General features: G+C 44.0%; 1 protein-coding gene across 5 annotated transcripts in view; it reads right to left on the minus strand.

The window, feature by feature from the left end:
- The window catches only part of LOC310869674 (dynamin-2-like), a 55,699-nt gene that overhangs the window by 31,707 nt on the left and 2,547 nt on the right, over positions 1 to 21,445 (minus strand). For 3 of the 5 annotated variants that reach the window (XM_083780506.1, XM_083780505.1, XM_083780507.1), the window contains exons 2-10: positions 7,598 to 7,671; positions 7,274 to 7,423; positions 6,574 to 6,777; positions 4,788 to 4,886; positions 3,853 to 4,013; positions 3,177 to 3,319; positions 2,515 to 2,650; positions 931 to 998; positions 154 to 292 (exon numbers count right to left, since the gene is read on the minus strand). In XM_083780506.1, coding sequence (XP_083636632.1) covers positions 154 to 292; positions 931 to 998; positions 2,515 to 2,650; positions 3,177 to 3,319; positions 3,853 to 4,013; positions 4,788 to 4,886; positions 6,574 to 6,777; positions 7,274 to 7,423; positions 7,598 to 7,671 — 1,174 coding nt within the window. Of the gene's footprint in view, positions 1 to 153; positions 293 to 930; positions 999 to 2,514; positions 2,651 to 3,176; positions 3,320 to 3,852; positions 4,014 to 4,787; positions 4,887 to 6,573; positions 6,778 to 6,953; positions 7,011 to 7,273; positions 7,424 to 7,597; positions 7,672 to 21,445 lie in introns of all 5 variants that reach the window. The other 2 variants (XM_083780508.1, XM_083780509.1) reach the window with 2 other exon arrangements.

A 21,445-nucleotide genomic window follows, 5' to 3' on the forward strand; every position in this document is an offset into this window, starting at 1 on the left:
GTTAAGTACATTCAATGTTTTTTTTTTCCTGTTAACAGCCGCCGACGGACGGGTACTCCGAGCCGGTGTGCCCTCCCCCCGCTGCCCTCCACCACTGGCCTGTGTCCGGGCTGGGGCATCGATTCGGAGGAGATGCTGGACAGCCTGCAGTACCTTGTTGGTGCACTGCCTGACCGTGTTGATCAGCTCCTGTATGACCATATCGATACATTTGAGACAGGGCGTTTTCAGCTCAACGATCTGCTTTTTCACGATGGCCTCAAACGCCAGGTCGGGAGTGAACAGGCCCGTTCTGAGGAGACGCACACAGAGAAGACACTGAGACAAGATGGATTGGACACGTTAACGGGACAATGTGGGTGGACAGATAGATGTGCAGGTAAGACAGAGAGAGACAATGTTGTACAAGGGGTTAATAACTAGGAGACAGTCAGGAAAAACATAACAAGAAACGGGCAGCCATTACGCGAAGGAGAGAACAATACCCAACGAGAGAACGTGCGTAGACAAATGCAGACGAGACGTGTCATGCAAGTGGAAAAAGAGAGACAAAATAAAGACAAAGACAATTGCTTTAGAAGACGTATGCGTAACATAAAAATCACACCAAAACTCGTCATGTCGCATCCACAGCGAAATAAAACAGCGTGGTGGGTGGTGTGAGTGACAGATAAAGGATGGAGAGGACAGGGGGTGGAAACATTAAAAAGGTTAGGTTTCACATACATATAGAAAGAGCCAGTGATAGCTATGTAAAAGTGATCGCTATGTAAAACACATTTGGAAGAAGAACAACAACAACTGGGAGAGAAAGCAGGTGGGTTATGCAGTGGTCCAACTAGCAAACGCTGGCGGTCAACTGCTTCCAGTGCACTCTGGACGAAGTCTTTTTCTGAAAAGAGGACCCGCCTTGATTGTTCTTTCACTTGCCTGACACCATGGACGTTCTTGATGGCATTCTTGATCTCCCTCCTCAGCTCCTTCTCATTAAAAACAATCTGGGGGACAGAGAACAAGATATTAACTACCCCACTTATACAGCACTTTAATCAGCAAAGGACTTCACAGTACACAGAGTACAGTTCTCAAATTCTGCCCCGGGCCAAACATTTTCTCGTAGGGCCGAGCCTAAAATGTATGCCGATTGGTCGGGCTGGGCAGAGCCGTGGATTCCGAGAACAGAGAACAGGCGCATATGCCTGTCTTTCTGTCATTGAAGCCTAATCAATGAACCGAAGAATAATCGCGTCACATACATGCTTTAGCTCCGCTCCGTGTTGGAGAGGCTTTAGTTTTTTTCAACTAAGGTTCATGTTTTAGGTTGTTATTAGAGAAAGTAAAAGATGAGTTAATTGATTCTTTTTCATTTGCTGCTTTCTTTTCTTTTAGTGATTTTAGCTATTTTTGACAGGGGGGAGGGGGCATTCGAACATGGGGCTAAATACGTCTTTATTTACAAAATATTATGCCGATTTATTTTTATTTTATTTACTATAGTCCTACTAGACCCCAATAAATTACATCTGGCCACAAAAGATCACAGGATCTACTGAATGTGAAGGTAGCCTACTGGGGGGAATCCACACTGTGTGTCATAGGCTCAATATGTCAGTTTGACACATTCAGTAGATCCCATGATCTTTTGTTGTCAAATATAATTTATTGGGGTCTAGTAGGACTATAGTAAATAATAAAAAAAACAATTGCTATAAAATATTGTAAATAAAGATGTATTTAGCCCCATGTTCGAATGCCCCCGCCCCCCTGTCAAAAACAGCTAAAATCCCTAAACCGAAAGAAAGCAGCAAATGGAAAAAGAAATAACACTCATCTTTTACTATCTCTAATAACAACCTAAAACATGAACCTTGGTTGAAAAAAACTAAAGTTGTCCTTTAAAAGACAGAACGCAGTTTCACATGTTTGTAATAAGTAATAAGTAATAAGTGTATAAATCCAGGAAAAGTACATTCAAAGTGGAACTGCCTCTGTACTTTCCTTGAACTGTACCCATTCTACAAACTGTTAATAACATTTTCCATCAAAACTTTCAATCAAACAAACCTGGATATTAAGGACTTAAGGGGGATTGAATCAACATAATAATAAACGCCACCATTTACAGACGATCAAATCAGCTCGATATTATTATTTACATGCTTTCTGGTTAATGAAGTGTCCCAGTGCCGCTGCTGCGTTTACATTATAAAGGTTTTACAGCTCAAGCCTGATTTGTTTGTATTGTATGGTATAGTGTGGAGTCTGTCTGCCCCGTCGCGCACCGAACATAATAGATCTGCAAGCCCAGAATAGAAGCCAGATGAACATGTTTTGGGTTCATAGATCTTCCCATTCTACTAGCGAGAACATCAGGGAGAGAGAATGAGAGTGATTTAACTTTAGCCTATTTTGTGCAGAACTCAGCATGTTTTATGAACAACTGAACACGTGGAACACCTTAACCAGCTCGTAGGTCGAGGAAAAGGAAACGTATGGACCATTTCCTGGCCATACCTTAACCAGCTCGTAGGTCAAGCGCTCGTGGAAGATGCGGTTGATCTTGGCACCGCCTGACAGCTCGTTGGTGTCCACCTGGTCCCCGGAGCCCTCGATGCACTTCTCAAAGTCCCCGCCAAACTGCTGCACCATCCTGGGAGGTGTGGGGGGAGGGGAGCATGGAAACAAAATAGCACTTAAGTATTCAACTGTAATAAAGCCATGGTGTTGCACCTGGAGTTAGGGTTATACTCAACTGTAATAAAGCCTTGGTCTTGCACCTGGAGTTAGGGTTATACTCAACTGTAATAAAGCCTTGGTGTTGCACCTGGAGTTAGGGTTATACTCAACTGTAATAAAGCCATGGTGTTGCACCTGGAGTTAGGGTTATACTCAGCTGTAATAAAGCCATGGTGTTGCACCTGGAGTTAGGGTTATACTCAACTGTAATAAAGCCATGGTGTTGCACCTGGAGTTAGGGTTATACTCAACTGTAATAAAGCCATGGTGTTGCACCTGGAGTTAGGGTTATACTCAACTGTAATAAAGCCATGGTGTTGCACCTGGGGTTAGGGTTATACTCAACTGTAATAAAGCCTTGGTCTTGCACCTGGAGTTAGGGTTATACTCAACTGTAATAAAGCCATGGTGTTGCACCTGGGGTTAGGGTTATACTCAACTGTAATAAAGCCTTGGTCTTGCGTGTGGGGTCGTCAGGTCTGAAGTTCTTGTACTCCTCCACCTCCTTCTCCAGGGAGAGCAGCTGGCTCTGGAGCTTGTTACGCAGGCCAGGCAACGTATCCCGGATGTGATTGGTGAGTTGCTAGAGAGAGAATATTAATTCATTTAATATTCTCTAAAGACTAACTAAAGATTAATTTTAAATTAATCTTTAGTTGATCTTCATTTCCCCATTAACCCATTCTGACCGGGCAACCATGTTGGTGTTAGCATCATGTTATGCTTTAGCTATTTAAAAATAGCAGATCTACAAGCTCATATCGCGCCACCGAGTGGCGCGATACGAGCTTGTAGGTCTGCTATTTTTGAAAAATCTAAGAACGACTGACATTTTTTAAAATCTGATCTCAGGTCAGAATGGGTTCATCAGACAAGTGTGTGTCCGGCGGAAACCTCGTATGAATCTGATCTCAGGTCAGAATGGGTTAAGGCCTGAGGACAATTGCTATCCAATTATAAATGACTTTTTCCGTAATTCAAAATATTCAACATTTTCCCCAAAAATAGCAGATCTACAAGCAAGCCTTGAGCTTGTATATCTGCAATTTTTGAACAGACAACACTGAAATCCGAAAATGCCACACAAGGAGCCCATGGGTCTGGGCAGCAGCAGACCTGGTTGAGGGTCTTCTGTAGGTGGGGGGTGCCCATGCGTTCCGCCATGTGTCTGTAGCCCGGGTGGGACAGGAAAAACTTCCTCTCTGCAGCCAGTGCAGCTTTGATGTCCTTCCTCCCGTCGATGTCCTTCTGACTGCGGTTTACTACGCCGATGTATCCTGAACACACAAAACCACACCATGTAGTCCACGAGGAGAGCAGGTTCTCCTGTTGCTTTTCATCGATCGATTGAATACTTTATGAGACAGAAAGGTAATCGTTAAACGAGGTGCAGTCATACATTTGGGCCGAAGAGGACAACACTCATGTGGTGGTCTTATGTATTTAATTTATCGACATGAAAAAATAACACCAGAATACAATATCATCAACATAAAACATAAAACACTATGGGCTGTATTTTGCGTGTCTTAACCCATTCTGACCTGAGATCAGATTCATACGAGGTTTCCGCCGGACACACACTGGTCTGATGAACCAAATTCTGACCTGAGATCAGATTCTAAAAAAATGTCAGTCGTTCTTCGATTTTTCAAAAATAGCAGACCTACAAGCTCGTATCGCGCCACTCGGTGGCGCGATATGAGCTTGTAGATCTGCTATTTTTAAATAGCTAAAGCATAACATGATGCTGACACCAAAATGGGTGCCCGGTCAGAATGGGTTAAGTACCAGGTCTTATTCCCTAACTTGAGTAAACTAAAGACCTGGAGGCGTGATCAATGCTCTTTGGCCACTCAGAATAGCCAAATGGCATTGATCACGCCTCCAGGTCTTTATTTTACTCAAGTTAGGGAATAAGACCTGGTACTTAAGACACGCAAAATACAGCCCTATATGTACAAAGTAGAAAAAGGGGAAGGAGGAAAAAATGGCAGCGGAGAATGCATTCTGTGTGTGTGTGTGTGTGTGTGTGTGAGAATCACCCTCACCTCTACGCAGTGGCAAAAGCTTATTCTCCAGGATGTCCTTTGCGTCCGTCCCTTCGTCCATCAGGTCTAGTTTGGTGATAACACCTATGGTGCGCAGACCTGGAGACAAAGGGACAATGTAATACAGTCCACATACAGTACATACATACAGTACATACAGTACATACATACATACGCACACTAAGTAGATCGACACAACCTATCTGGCCCTCGTTTTTGTTATTTCACAACACGCTCCTGTGTAAAGTTGCTTTGACCTTTTCCCCCATCAGTGACCTTTGACCTTTTCCCCCAGCAGTGTCCACAATGAGAAATAAATAAAGTACATGAAGAAGCCGGACACGAATGGGTAAACAACCACATACAGAGTACAATGCTATAAGGTAACGGATAACACAGACCGACTGACTGGGTTCTCCTTTGTCATCTTCACGTTCTACGATCATAATAATAATCTCCTGTAGGCCCAGGCCGTAGCGTAACGGTCTGGGCACCGGACTGGTAATCCAGTCGCAGTGTGCCGCGGGTTCGACTCCCGGACCCGACACGGCCTTTACTGCATGTCATCCCCCCATCTCTCTCCCGTTTCCTGTCAGCCTACTGTCTGTCCCTTCAAAAATCAATAAAAGGCGTAAGCCGCAAAAAAAATATCTTAAAAAAAATTTATAATAATAATCTCCTGTAGTTTAGCCTGTGGGTCCACCTCCTTGGAGATCTGTTATATTATTAATCTGGAGTGGAGTTTGCATGTTCTCCCTGTGTCCCCTAGGGTAGGTACCCTCACAAAAACATGCAGTAATCCTGGTCTCTAAACTGCCTCCCCCTGGCCAGCCAGGACGCCTGATGGAGGGGAAAGGAACTGGTTGGAATAACGTGTTCCTTCCACGCGCTACGTCCAACCAGGGACACTCCCCCCCTGTCAGGTGTAAAGGAGCAACTTGGACACTCAGGCATGAAGGAAGCATGAGTTAAGTCCGTTGGTCTCCCCAGGTTGGCGGAGGGTGTGTAGAGCCCAGGATCACATCACAGGATGATTGACACAGGAGTGAAAAATGGGTTACAAAATCGTGGGACAAAAAATATAAATTATAAAAAATAAAAAAATAAATCTCCTGTAGTTTAGCCTGTGGGTCCACCTCCTTGGAGATCTGTTATAATAATAATCTCCTGTAGTTTACCCTGTGGGTCCACCTCCTTGGAGATCTATTATAATAATAATCCCCTGTAGTTTACCCTGTGGGTCCACCTCCTTGGAGATCTGTTATAATAATAATCCCCTGTAGTTTACCCTGTGGGTCCACCTCCTTGGAGATCTGTTATAATAATAATCCCCTGTAGTTTACCCTGTGGGTCCACCTCCTTGGAGATCTGTTATAATAATAATCCCCTGTAGTTTACCCTGTGGGTCCACCTCCTTGGAGATCTATTATAATAATAATCCCCTGTAGTTTACCCTGTGGGTCCACCTCCTTGGAGATCTGTTATAATAATAATCCCCTGTAGTTTACCCTGTGGGTCCACCTCCTTGGAGATCTATTATAATAATAATCCCCTGTAGTTTACCCTGTGGGTCCACCTCCTTGGAGATCTGTTATAATAATAATCCCCTGTAGTTTACCCTGTGGGTCCACCTCCTTGGAGATCTATTATAATAATAATAATCTCCTGTAGTTTACCCTGTGGGTCCACCTCCTTGGAGATCTATTATAATAATAATCCCCTGTAGTTTACCCTGTGGGTCCACCTCCTTGGAGATCTGTTATAATAATAATCTCCTGTAGTTTACCCTGTGGGTCCACCTCCTTGGAGATCTTGAGCGCGTCAGAGTTGGCCAGGTCTTGGTTAGCGGGGGTGACGGCCAGGATCAGACAGCTCTCCTTGGTGATGAACTGCAGCAGCATGTCCCGGATCTGGTGCTCGATGTCCACGGGCTGGTCCCCGACCGCCACCTTGGTCATCCCCGGCAGGTCGATCAGGGTCAGGTTCAGCACTGACACACACACAGACAAGACATTCACAAGACAAAGAGAGTAGCAGTGAAAGACGAGACGCCATTAGTGAAAGCCGTGTTGACGAATGACGGATGAGTGTGCCAGACAGAGGCTGCCCACATGGGGTGTAAGAGAGATGCCCTTGTTAGAGCCTGTGATCCGGTCCGTCTCTTACCGTTGGGGGAGTACACCCTCAGGTTAATGGGCACGGCAGAGATGCCCTTGTTAGAGCCTGTGATCCGGTCCGTCTCTTACCGTTGGGGGAGTACACCCTCAGGTTAATGGGCACGGCGGAGATGCCCTTGTTGGAGCCTGTGATCCGGTCCGTCTCTTACCGTTGGGGGAGTACACCCTCAGGTTAATGGGCACGGCAGAGATGCCCTTGTTGGAGCCTGTGATCCGGTCCGTCTCTTACCGTTGGGGGAGTACACCCTCAGGTTAATGGGCACGGCGGAGATGCCCTTGTTAGAGCCTGTGATCCGGTCCGTCTCTTACCGTTGGGGGAGTACACCCTCAGGTTAATGGGGACGGCGGAGATGCCCTTGTTGGAGCCTGTGATCCGGTCCGTCTCCGCCTCGATCTCCGACCGCACCTCATCGAAGTCCACAAACTTCTTCCCTTTGCAGTGCAGGAACTCTGCGTATTCTACAGGGAGCAGAGCCATGGAGAAACAGTGAAGGGAGGGAGGTAGAGAGAGGGCAGAGCAGGTGCATGCACAAGAGAAAGAGAAAGGCGCTGTTGAGTGGAGGCCAACAATGGTGGAGGACGGTGATGAAAGCATACAGGGGGCATCGCTGGGCAAAGAACCGCCAGACTCACCCGCTTTGTTGTTGACCAGCTGCAGAATGAGAGGTCGGCGGGTAACAATGCCCGACCCTCGTGGAAGGAAGTCCCTGAGGAGAAGGGAGAGAGAGACAGAGAGATGAACAGGGAGAAGGGAGAGAGAGACAGAGAGATGAACAGGGAGAAGGGAGAGAGAGACAGAGAGATGAACAGGGAGAAGGGAGAGAGAGACAGAGAGATGAACAGGGAGAAGGGAGAGAGAGACAGAGAGATGCACAGGGAGAAGGGAGAGAGAGACAGAGAGATGAACAGGGAGAAGGGAGAGAGAGACAGAGAGATGCACAGGGAGAAGGGAGAGAGAGACAGAGAGATGCACAGGGAGAAGGGAGAGAGAGACAGAGAGATGAACAGGGAGAAGGGAGAGAGAGACAGAGAGATGCACAGGGAGAAGGGAGAGAGAGACAGAGAGATGAACAGGGAGAAGGGAGAGAGAGACAGAGAGATGCACAGGGAGAAGGGAGAGAGAGACAGAGAGATGCACAGGGAGAAGGGAGAGAGAGACAGAGAGATGAACAGGGAGAAGGGAGAGAGAGACAGAGAGATGCACAGAGAGAAGGGAGAGAGAGACAGAGAGATGCACAGGGAGAAGGGAGAGAGAGACAGAGAGATGCACAGGGAGAAGAGAGAGAGAGACAGAGAGATGAACAGGGAGAAGAGAGAGAGAGACAGAGAGATGCACAGGGAGAAGGGAGAGAGAGACAGAGAGATGCACAGGGAGAAGGGAGAGAGAGACAGAGAGATGAACAGGGAGAAGGGAGAGAGAGACAGAGAGATGAACAGGGAGAAGGGAGAGAGAGACAGAGAGATGAACAGGGAGAAGGGAGAGAGAGACAGAGAGATGCACAGGGAGAAGGGAGAGAGAGACAGAGAGATGCACAGGGAGAAGGGAGAGAGAGACAGAGAGATGCACAGGGAGAAGGGAGAGAGAGACAGAGAGATGCACAGGGAGAAGGGAGAGAGAGACAGAGAGATGCACAGGGAGAAGGGAGAGAGAGACAGAGAGATGCACAGGGAGAAGGGAGAGAGAGACAGAGAGATGCACAGGGAGAAGGGAGAGAGAGACAGAGAGATGCACAGGGAGAAGGGAGAGAGAGACAGAGAGATGCACAGGGAGAAGGGAGAGAGAGACAGAGAGATGCACAGGGTAGAAGAAAGTCAACAGAGAGTCCAAACAAGAAGAGAGACAGAGAACGGGAGAAAGAAAAACAAGAAAGAGGAAACAAGATTAGTTAAATAATTCATTAAGGTCCATTAGCACTGACCACGTGGCTAGGTTTCCTCATGGCATGGTCTCCGGCTACATCACGGCCTGTGGTCTGTGGTAAATTGATGTGAGCAGGGGAATTTCACGCCCCGCAATCTGTCTCCGAAGTCCGAACGAATCAAATGTGACAGTCATTTTCTCTGTCATCATTTACAGCCTTGCAATGCAGATCAATTTGCGCGCGCGCGCACACACACACACACACACACACACACACACACACACACACACACACACTATGGCTGCATTGATTTTGTACTGTGGAGCTTTTATTATTGACACACTCCGTTCCTCTGTAAACAATTTAGCAGCTATACAGGTCCTGTTTAGAGGAGAGACAGGGCCCACTGCTTTCAGAGTGGTGAATTTTTTTTTTTAACTTAAGTAAAAGTATCAGTTCTGCAATATAGAAGCACTTACAGGTAAAAGTCAGATATTCAAAATAATTGGTATCAAAATGTACTTAACTGTAACTTAAAAGTACTGAAATGACTCATGCTGAATAACCCATTTCACAAGGTTTCAAATGTTTATAACGATTTTGAAAATAGCCGATGTACAAGCTCACAATGCGTACCACTACCAATCAGCTATTTTCAAATGTCCCAAATCTATATAGGGATGAAATGGGCAATGTGTTTTGTAATAATCATCAAAATCTACAGATGTAGTGGAGTAGAAGTCAAAGTATTGAAAATTGGAAACACTAGTCTGTAGCTAATGTACTTAGTAGGGTTACTTTCCACCGCTGCTCTGAGCTCAGCCATGAGAAGCCTCTGTGTGCACTCTGTGCAGTCTGGCTGTGTCAATACAGTTGACAACTTCACATCGCTCTCAAGGTTATGCTATAACCACATTCATCTTGCGTCTCACACTTGATATCGTCTTGTGGCGTTTTAACATTCTCAGGAAGCTCGCTTGTACATCTCACCAACTACCGTAGTCGATGCAACTCCAGCGTTCAGCAGCGTAATGTAACCCAACTGTGAGCCGAGGTCGACCAATGTTTTCTCTGTGCAGCAGCGGAGCATAGGGCCGTGGCCCGTCACCATTACAGGGTTAAATTGTCAATGAATTGTCACACAAATACTCGCGATTAACGGTTGTGTTTCTGACACTGAACAATGAACGTAATTATGAATGAATAGCATTTTTTATTCCCGTTCGGTTTCCAGGCTTCATAATTACAAAATACACACAGCAGATATGACAAATAACGTAACCGTTTTAGACCGTTTAGAGGCTGATTTTGATTGCCATTTGATTTGCTATTTTTGGAAAATGGTTGAAATAGTTTTTTTAACATGGAACGATTATGCTAAACTAATTGCGATTATCTCAAACATTAGTTGTGATTGTGACAGGCGGAGCATTGGGTTGACAGTAGAAACCTCGCCCATGATGAAACAATGTGACATTGGCGCGCGTTTATGCACCACACGTTCCGTCTTAAAGTGACACGGCACCTGAGGAATGTCAGCCCAACTCACTTGGGGCTGACGAGTTGCTTTAATAGTCAGCAGCGCCAACATCAAGAACCTCCACCCTGCCTCCCTCCTTGTTCTGAAGGAACACAGACACTACATCTGCTGATAATAACAACCACCAAACACTAGTCCTGAGTCGTGGAAGGAACAATGCTATCTACAACATCAGAGTGAGTCTGTCGTTAACCCATTCTGACCGGGCACCCATTTTGGTGTCAGCATCATGTTATGCTTTAGCTATTGAAAAATATCAGATCTACAAGCTCATATCGCGCCACCGAGTGGCGCGATACGAGCTTGTAGGTCTGCTATTTTGAAAAATCGAAGAACGACTGACATTTTTAGAACCTGATCTCAGGTCAGAATGGGTTAACCCACATTATCTTCCCTATCTTTCAGTCTGCCAGCCACAGGCCTGTGGGGGGGGAGGGGGGGGGGGCAGCCAAGCCTGACAGACTGGAAGCAAAATGTTGGAGTGTGTGGGAGGGTTTCTCTCTTTGTTTTGTTTTGATGTGCCTTTTGTATTATCTATCTATCTTAGCTACTGCAATATTTAATTTCCCCCTTGGGATCAATTAAGTGAAATCGAAGAATCTAGGCTACATCAGTAGTCATACTTCATGCTAGACCTGGGCTGCAGCTATATATATATATATATATATATATATCCCATTCTGACCTGATATCAGATTCATACGAGGTTTCCACTGGACACACACTGGTCTGATGAACCCATTCTGACCTGAGATCAGATTCTAAAAATGTCAGTCGTTCTTCGATTTTTCAAAAATAGCAGACCTACCGTACAAGCTCATAGCGCGCCACTCGGTGGCGCGATATGAGCTTGTAGATCTTCTATTTTTCAATAGCTAAAGCATAACATGATGCCAACACCAAAATGGGTGCCCGTTCAGAATGGGTTATATATATATATATATATATATATATATATATATATATATATATATATATATATATATATATATATATATATATATATATGCTGCCTGCATCAGTACCTGGAACATTCCAGATGGCCTGACTTCAGCACAAAAACATTAAAACTCTACAGGTCTGTCTGTGGACCAGCATTAGTGTGGTGCCCTGAGCACAGTGACATGCAAGCATGTGCTTGATTTCTCACACACACACACATGCGCGCGCCCACGCACAACATTGCATAGCCTTAATAAACGTCTCATGAGTTCTGATAATGATGAATCTTTTAAAAATAGTGCTGGAAGGTTAATATTAACAGGACCATAAAGCATCATATTTGAAATACAAAGTTAATTAATCCAAGTAAGGAAACACTGTGTACTTGAATGCATACACACACACACACACACACGCGCACACACGCACGCACGCAAGCCCTGGATAGGTGTCAGGGAATAATGGAGAGGGACGGAGTGAGAAAAGGAGATGAGAGGAGTGCTGGGATGAATGAACGACATGCAGACAGAGAGTCGAAAGAGACGCAGCTCATCGGTCACAGTGTCAGACACTATTATGTATTAACCCATTCTGACCTGAGATCAGATTCATACGAGGTTTCCGCTGGACACGCACTGGTCTGATGAACCCATTCTGACCTGAGATCAGATTCTAAAAATGTCAGTCTTTCTTCGATTCTTTTCAAAAATAGCAGACCTACAAGCTCGTATCGCGCCACTCGGTGGCGCGATATGAGCTTGTAGATCTGCTATTTTTCAATAGCTAAAGCACGACATGATGCTGACACCAAAATGGGTGCCCACTGCCCGGTCAGAATGGGTTAATGCAGCGCTCCAGGTACACACCACTCTGACAGGATTTATCAAGGCATACGAGATGCGTGCCTCCCAGACGGAACAGTTTGGGCTCTGATTCCAAGAAGAGAACAAGAAGCACGTCTGCCAGACGAGGCCAAACAGAAGTCAGAACGCACGCTGATCTGAAGACGGAGGCTACATTTATATTGTATTCATTTATACACAGAGTGATGAAATATAAATGAGGAAACATAACAAACCCTCAAAATTACAAGAGTTTTGATTTGAACTTTCAGATATTCTTTCACTAGGCAGAGACGGCCCAATTTTTTGAAACAAGCGGGAGGCCGTGCTTCCATTATTGATGTGGTGTAAATGATGGAGGAGGCTAAGCAGATTGGATTGTATCATTTCATGCATTATGGATGGCTGAGCAAAGAGCCTCTCTCAAATATGAGCCGAGAAAGGGAGAGCAAACAGACAGGGGGAGGAGCCGGGTTAAAAACCGTGACGGCCTCTGCCTCATATAGCCTACACACAGTCATAATACTGATTACACATCACGCAAAAAAAGTCACTTTCCCCAGGATTTGGGGGATATCAATATGTCCTGGTGGTGTGCAAAGGAACCCCTCAAGGTCTAGCAGACAGCATGCAAATGAGCCAATTTGCTGGTGTGGGTCCGTGGCATGGCACAGAGCACAATGATCATGGCTCCCCGCATGGCATGCCCATGCTACAGTCAGTCAGTCAGTCAAGACGATTGCTCTCCCGAGTACCAGGAGGCTTCAGACAGTAGTGCTGTGGGCACACAACCCAAAACCAATTTATTGAATGAATGTACTAAAAATACTTCAGTTGTGTTTACATAAATCAGTTTTTAGCTCTTTATCTAGGCTATTCCATAGATCAGCCCCTAATTTAGATATACATCTGGCTTTTGTGTTGGTCCTTGCCAATACACAAGTCCCCCTGAGGTTGTACTGGGTCTCTCTAGTTTCAAACAGCTCCTGTATGGATGATGGTAGTATTTTTTTTGTACAGTACATGAATATTGCAGTGTTGAGGTCGACTATATCTTCTAGTTTTAATGCGTTTTTGCAGATTAAGAGCGGATTTGCAGGTACTAGCTGCAAGATATTCCGTTTCATTTAAGATTCTTATGGCCTTTTCTTGTAGCATAAAGTTGGGTTTTATTATTGTTTTGTATGTGTTCCCCCATAACTCCACACAATAGGTTAGGTATGGAAGTATGAGGGAATACAGTGCATAGTGAGTCTTTGTTTACCATGTCTCTAATTTTATATAATATAGTTATATCTATTGTTTCTTTAGATTTTTTTATTGTATGTGCACTACGTGTGATTTCCAATTTAGTTGACTATCTATTATTACACCCAATAATTTATTTTCATATACTCATTCAATTTCTGTCATTTATTGTTAATTTAACTGAATTATCTATTATTTTATTACTAAAGATCATGTATTTCGTTTTGCTACGGTGCAATGATAATTTGTTGATATCACTGTACACGAGTTGTATAAGATCTTTTCCTGGGCTGTATAAACTTGTGTCATCTGCAAATAGAACGCACTTGAGCGACGTCAATACTGCACATATGTCATTTATATACCAATGGCATACCTAATTTATGGTAAAAATAAATATGAATCTTCAAAATAATGTAATAAAAATAAAATACAAATTCCAAAGAATTCCAAATGTTTCATACGGAAAGTGAAGATCGGCTATGTTTGCTAATGCTATTCGTCAACAGAAATCTCTGAATTCAATTGAAAGGGGCTTAACCCATTCTGACCGGGAACCCATTTTGGTGTTGGCATCATGTCGTGCTTTAGCTATTGAAAAATAGCAGATCTACAAGCTCATAGCGCGCCACCGAGTGGCGCGCTAAGAGCTTGTAGGTCTGCTATTTTGTTTTAATCTGATTTTTTTTTTATCTGATCTCAGGTCAGAATGGGTTCATCAGACCAGTGTGTGTCCGGCGGAAACCTCGTATGAATCTGATCTCAGGTCAGAAAGGGGTTAATTGGCAAAATCAAAGATATGGAAAATCGATTATAAAGATCACTTCCGTGTGAAGTGAGGGGCGCTCTTATCATCTTACAACATGATGATGTGAAACAAACATTGAGACAAAACAAACCTGAATATACAAAAATATACCATTGTAATAATTAATTATGCATCTATAAATAAATGCACGAAATCTCTGTGTCCCCTGCATATCTCTGGACCAGTCGACCAATCTTATCGCGTTATCATCACGGAGGAGCAGCGATAATCGGGAGTGCAGTGGAGAGATCAGCGGATAACCAAGAATCCACAAATCTGTCGCTGTCCCTTATACAGTATGCCCATTGCCATACTGTATATATGGAGATCCCTGATGTAATTTCATCAATATGACGTCACAGTACTAAGATCATAGACTGGAATATGATATTACACTCTGGTACTCTGGTAGCGCATAACCGAATGGGAGATCATGACGTCATAGACTGTCCTCCACGTTCTATGATAATGAGTACTGCACCAAGCACTCTGACAACGGGTATTGCATAACAGAAGGGCATGTGTTCCCACCGGTCTTCACCCTAGTATACTGTAAAATCAGTGGTTCTCAACATTTCCAGGCAGCGACCCCCAAAAGAATCATATTTGAACTAGGGATGCACCGATCCGATACTCGTATCGGAGATCGGCGCCGATCCAGGCTAAAATTCTAGATCGGGTATCGGATCGGTGGCCGATCCATTATCCGATCCGATCCGATAATTATGTGTAATTACAGTAATTACCTCTGTGACACAGCAGTGTAGTATTGACAGTATAACATGTGGAATGCGCACACATTAACCTGGTCTAATTGTTGCACAGTTATTTAATAAATAATTCAGTGCATTTATATCTGTGTTTGTTACATTTTGTTTTACAAAGTTGGGAAAGTAATGTTTAAGTCAAGCCTTGATGTTGCCTTACACAAAATAATGATTCCAGACTCCACACAGTGAGGCATACAGCTTAATAGGTTATTACGTTTCTTTGTGGGGGGTATCGGATCGGTACTCTGTATCGGCAGATACTGGACCCCCATGTATCGAAATCGGTATCGAATGCCAAAAAGCCGGATCGGTGCATCCCTAATTTGAACTGGGTACCTGACAAGCGCTTGGAACGTAGGACTAGAGGTACCGTATTACATTACATTTTGTTTGAATCGGTTTCACGGATAAATATTGTTTAATGAGCATATCTACAAGCTCACTGAGAATGTAGATCGACTATTTTACAGTGTTTGCCTCTTTCTTTCTTATACTACTAGTATTTGACAATTTGGCTAATGTTTGACCAGTTTTTATAGTATAATTTGTAAATGACTTCTACTTGATTACTTAAAATGGTCTTACAGGTTCTCAAATTGTCACTTCACTGTCATGTGGCGAGGGTCCCGACCCACAACTTGAGAACCTCTGGTGTATATGAATGTCACTCTTTCACAAAGGACCAGTGATGCAAGCTCTTCAAACTTCTAATGGATCCGTGGGACCAATTTGCATCAAATCACGACATCAAATGTAGTAATTACAGACTTCATAAGCATGTCAGCAGTGTTTAACTGTCTCACAGGTCGTCTGTCAAATATAGTATTGTCACGTTGCCGACCGGCAGCAGCATCAGATAAGAGCCTCGCCCAGACAAGCTTTCTGTGCAAGATATGACCTCCACGCACGTACGCCCTCTTAGAGACGATGACATCACAATGGAGACAGAGCCTTCCTGGTCATCCCTAAATGACAGTTGTTCAGAATCCAATAATACATTAAACCAGGGGCACGGGTCGGGTGCCACTGCCACCATTGGCACAGGGGAGGGTGATCACTGGCACACTGTTAAAATAAGTGCCCTCACAAATTACATCCTGCACATAATTCTACACTCATGCAAACTCTTAACTCCGAGTCTGGGAGATAGGTGGGTTATTGCTAGTCTAACGATCATACATCCTGATTCCTGATGTGAAAGGAAATATTTCTAAAGATTACGTATAGTCTATGGACAGATATGGGACAGTCAAAATCAATTGGAAATATATGATGATGTGGCACACTGACTATCAAGAAAATGAAATCATGGCACAATTGGCACTTCTATATACAAAACCTTGCTGACATTCAACAGCGGCGCCAAGCCAAGCGGCATTTGGCAACAGGCCAAATGTAGTCATGAGCTCTTTGTATTATTTTGTGGATTGTTTGTTAACAGCTGTTTATGGGCCATTTAACCCACTAATGGCCAAGTTGCCAACCTTAATAACATCTTATTGTGCCTTAGGCCAGCTTTGGCTGACTTTTTGAATGACAATAGAATAATGTGCGATATGACCACAATGTCACGAAATATCTCATTTTAAAGCTGCACATCTCTAGTTTACACCGAAAAACTAAATATGTTCCTAGCATGTTCCTTCGTTTACTTATAAGCACTTTAGTACACCTTGGTTTGACTTATCACTGAAACCAAGGTCTACTAAAAAGCTTATAAGTAAACGATGGAACAAGCTATAATCATAATTATTTTTTCATTGTAAAGTAGTGACTTGGAGCTATAAAATGAGACATTTCGTGACATTGTGGTCATATCTCACATTTTTCGATTGCCATTCAAAAAGTCGCCAAATCTGGCCAATGCTGGCCAATGCCCCATTTCTTAATTCGTCATTTTAATGCAATAAGAGGGATCAGCGATCTAAATACAATACATTAAGTTTTACTTTCGATTTCAAAGTAATACCCAAAAGTTCCACTTGATGGCAGGAACGTTCCATTATTCTGATTTTGACAAAAGTGTTAAATCTGGCTAAATCACTTCCTGTCAAACGAGGTAAACAAAGGAAGCTAATTTGACCCCTAGCTTATAGCTTGTCCGTCCGGATTGCTAAACTAACATTAGCTTTGTCATAACTTAGTCAGATTAAGCTTAAAAACGGCCAGGAACATCCCAAAATATCACATTTTTTGCCGCGGATCACATAGAGACGGCGCGCGTGCACGATAGTGCACGATCGCGCGGGTTTCGGCCGGTTTTTGGTAGATTACATAAAAATAATTACAAAAATGTCAAACAATTGCAATATTTTGTTATAAAAAGACGTACTGACAGGGCAGTACGTCTACTACGCAGATAACGTCATTGGCTTGGAGGGATTTGTTGATTTACTACGTCAATTAACATGGCAGTCTATGGGCTTGACGTAGCCTTGGCCATCAAGGAGTTAAGACCACAGAACTAAGGGCAGGTCTGTCTAGAGAGGCTGCTGAACCCTCCAAAATCCAAGGCCTGCAGTGCAGAGGCCTGCATTGGACTTTCCCATTATTTATTCATCCTGAACCTTCAAAGGAGCTTCAACCTCTGCAGTTAAAAGGTCAAAATAATAATAAACAGGCAAGTTGGGTACTTTGTAAGTTTGTGGAACACGTTAAGCCTGAAATTGCTGTTGACGTTGTTGTGAAAAACAGTAGACATATCTTGGAACGAATGATGAAGAATGTACCCAGGTCCTAGACGCTCGCACACGCACACCCCCCACCCCCACTGATTGAATTAGTTCCTGTCGTTGCAAAACTTGCATAAGCAGTTGTACATAGAGTTACACATCCTTCATCAGCAGCAAATATATGGTCCTACTTTCACAACTCTATCCAAGCTAAGCTACGAATGCTTGCAATATAGTTGGCCAACATGCGGTGTATAGTGACCCAATAGTGACTAGTGACACAACAGAAACAGCAGAGATGTCATGTCACATAGTATGCACAGGACATTAGCCAGCTATAGTCAACCATATCAGATCATGAGTCATGATATCAGCATGACATCGGCTGGGCCATTTGGACAATCAATATTGTGATTATAAAAGGGCCTTTCTGTGTGAAGTTTGCATGTTCTCCACCGTGTGTCCTAGGGTAGGTAGTGCCCTCACAAACAGCATGCAGTAATCACGGTCTCTAACTCTCTATACTGCCTCCCCCTGGCCAGCCTGATGGGAGGAAAAGGAACTGGTTGGAATAACGTGTTCCTTCCACTCGCTACGTCCAACCGGGTAAACTCCCCCCTGTCAGGTGAAAAGAAGGGGCTTGGACGCCTCATGCATTGAAGGAAGCATGAGGTCAGTCCGTTGTTCTCCCCAGGTTGGCAGAGGGAGTGTAATCGCTTTGGATTACATTAAGACAATTGACACACAGAAAATGGGTTAAACAGGGGATAAACAAATTAATTAAAAATAATATAAAATATCATATTGTGACAAACAATAATATAAATAATAATTGTAATGTTTATTTAGATAAAGCTTGAGTGAATTAAACAGGAGAGGAGAGGAAAACATAATATAATATCACAACTATGCAAATCCCAGACTATATCTCGTCTCATGTCACAAATCACAACAGCGCCTACATCAGCATAGAATTTGGGCGGGAGAAGAAGACAGGAGGAGCCGTTACAGTGTAAAGGGGGTGTGCGCGGCTGCGCGCGCGTGCTCTCATTACTGAATGACTCTGTTCACATTGTTGGCGCTTCAGACAAGAGAGACAGATTTTTTTTTGACTGCCTTTGGGAAACGGGGATGAATCTGGCCTTTCACACACAAACAAACACGCCCTTCTCATGGTGACAGAGACAGACCTCGGCAGCCAGAGGAACCAGAGTAGTGGCCAACACCAGCTCAGTGTGTTCACGCCACAGCCACAATCAATATCTTCCTATTCGGCCCAGGCCGTAGCGTAACGGTCTGGGCACCGGACTGGTGATCCAGTCGCGGTGTGCCGCGGGTTCGACTCCCGGACCCGACACGGCCTTTACCGCATGTCATCCCCCCATCTCTCTCCCGTTTCCTGTCAGCCTACTATCTGTCCCTTAAAACATCAATAAAAGGCGTAAGCCGCAAAAATATATCTTAAAAAGAAATATATATATCTTCCTTTTCAGTGGTGGAAAGTAACAAAGTACATTTACTCAAGTACTGTACTTCAATCTCACTGTTCCCTTTTCCACTACAGAGGAAGCATTTCACAACACACCACACCACACCACATCAGAACTCACAAGTGTGCTGTTGTTGAGAAGACAGTGAGTCGCAGGAAATAACTGACATAGCATCGCGGTTGACTGGAAAATGTGTATGAACAAATACCTGTTCCAATGGCTCCAATTGAGTTATTATGTCATTTAGTCATGAGCTCTAATACTTTTCATCAGTTAACCACTTTCAGCCTGGTGTCCCTATTTTGGCCATGGCATTATATTTTTTGTTTGTTCAAAAATTGACAATTACTAAAAACTGCTTATTGCCCAATGCCTATATATCAGTATGCTTTATGAGCTTGTAGATTGGCTATTTCTTTTAAACATATAAAAAGTATAAGAGCGGTTGAATATCTGTATAATCCAAAGAGATACGTAAATAGCATTGATCTATAAATAAAAAAAAAAAAAAAATAATAATGGTGATTCCAGCCGACAATGACAATATAAATGTCTTCGGACGGTGTTTACATAACGTTAAAGCTTTAGTTTAGACTTTGCACAGAGGCTTTCCTGTCGCTGGTTTAACGTTTGATTTCAGATGTATACTTAGTTGCATAGTGGCAGTGCAGTCAGTGTTGGCTGCTGTAAATGCAGATATAAAAGCTCACATCCCGTCACTCACGAATGTGACGCGTTGCGAGCTTGTAGATCTGCCATTGACTGAGGGCGACGCCGGCACACAACCAAGTATGAACCAGACTTAAAATGGACATCTCCGATCAATCAGTCTCAGTCTGTTTCCAGAGAGGACCAGCGGCAGCAGCCCTTCCGTATGGAATTCAGATGCAACCTTGCGGCTACGTGTGTAATAAGTGTGTGTGTGTGTGTGTGTGTGTGTGTGTGTGTGTGTGTGTGTGTGTGTGTGTGTGTGTGTGACTGCCACTGTTCCAGCTCATTGACCCAAAAGGACAGCTAGTAAGTCCAGCTGCACTCAGTCAGCGGCTACTGTGCTGCTGCCGCTTTAAAACCCATTCTGACCTGAGATCAGATTCATGCGAGGTTTCCGCCGGACACACACTGGTCTGATGAACCCATTCTGACCTGAGATCAGATTCTAAAAAATGTCAGTCGTTCTTCGATTTTATTCAAAAATAGCAGACCTACAAGCTCGTATCGCGCCACTCGGTGGCGCGATATGAGCTTGTAGATCTGCTATTTTTAAATAGCTAAAGCATAACATGATGCCGACACCAAAATGGGTGCCCGGTCAGAATGGGTTAAAATAATCATTTGGAAGGTTATTATGTCGGGGGGGCGGGGACTGAGCGGCTAAGATTTTTTTGACAAGCTATTCAGAAGCGACATAATAAAGGCTGAGCATGATGGAACTGAATGCATTGCATTGCTCTGCTGCTATCGGCAAAGGGCTTGTTCGTTGTGTTGCCGCTTTTGATGGCATGGACATGGGTATATGTTGGCCCCGTCAACCAGAGGGGAGGGGCCTCGCTTCCGCTCAGGCAGAAGAATTGAGGTCACCAACCTACGTCTCATGTTAATTACAGCAGATATGTGTCAACTGTGCTCGCGGTGCAAAGTCCCTCTCATCTGAATTCATGTGTGTTGAGAGGCGGGCTAATCGGAGTGTGTGTGAATTCCCGACTGCTACGGGCGGTTACTTACAACATGCTCTGGCCTATATGGATGTATGTGTAACCACAGGGCTGACTACACTAGCAGCATGCCATCTTCATTTAAAAGTGGGCCTACTCCCTCTCTGCACACATACCTGCACTTGCGTGCATGCATGTGTCGTATGTACTGTGTGTGTATGGGTTGGGTGACACACTGTTAACGTTCAATGGCGGGGGAAACCTGCTAAACAAGCTGCTTTAGAGTGAGCTTGTTTTGTGTCGTTATCCACAGGGGAATCACACACACTGTGTGTTGATGTGGGAGAGGACAGGATAGGCCTGTTAAAGAGCCCTATGGGTTCATTCACTGGTTTTCGACCTGTGGGTCAGGAGGACCATGAAGTGGTGTTTGTTTTTGGGGGTTGAATGCCTCAACTCCTACTTTTATTTTTAGTTCCTATTTTTTTGTTAATTAACTAAAACATTAAATACAAAAACTGAAATATGTTACAACATACATATCAGCTCCAGCAAACAGGAAGAGGAGCCGGGAAGCCGTTACTGGCCCTGTAGTTGCACTGTCTGACTCAACAATAAACAATCATGTTTTAAATCAGTGCTTCTCAAACTGGGG

The sequence above is a fragment of the Protomyctophum parallelum genome, assembly GCF_964188405.1.
Source record: "Protomyctophum parallelum genome assembly, chromosome: 13".
NCBI classification, from domain to species: Eukaryota; Metazoa; Chordata; class Actinopteri; order Myctophiformes; family Myctophidae; genus Protomyctophum; species Protomyctophum parallelum.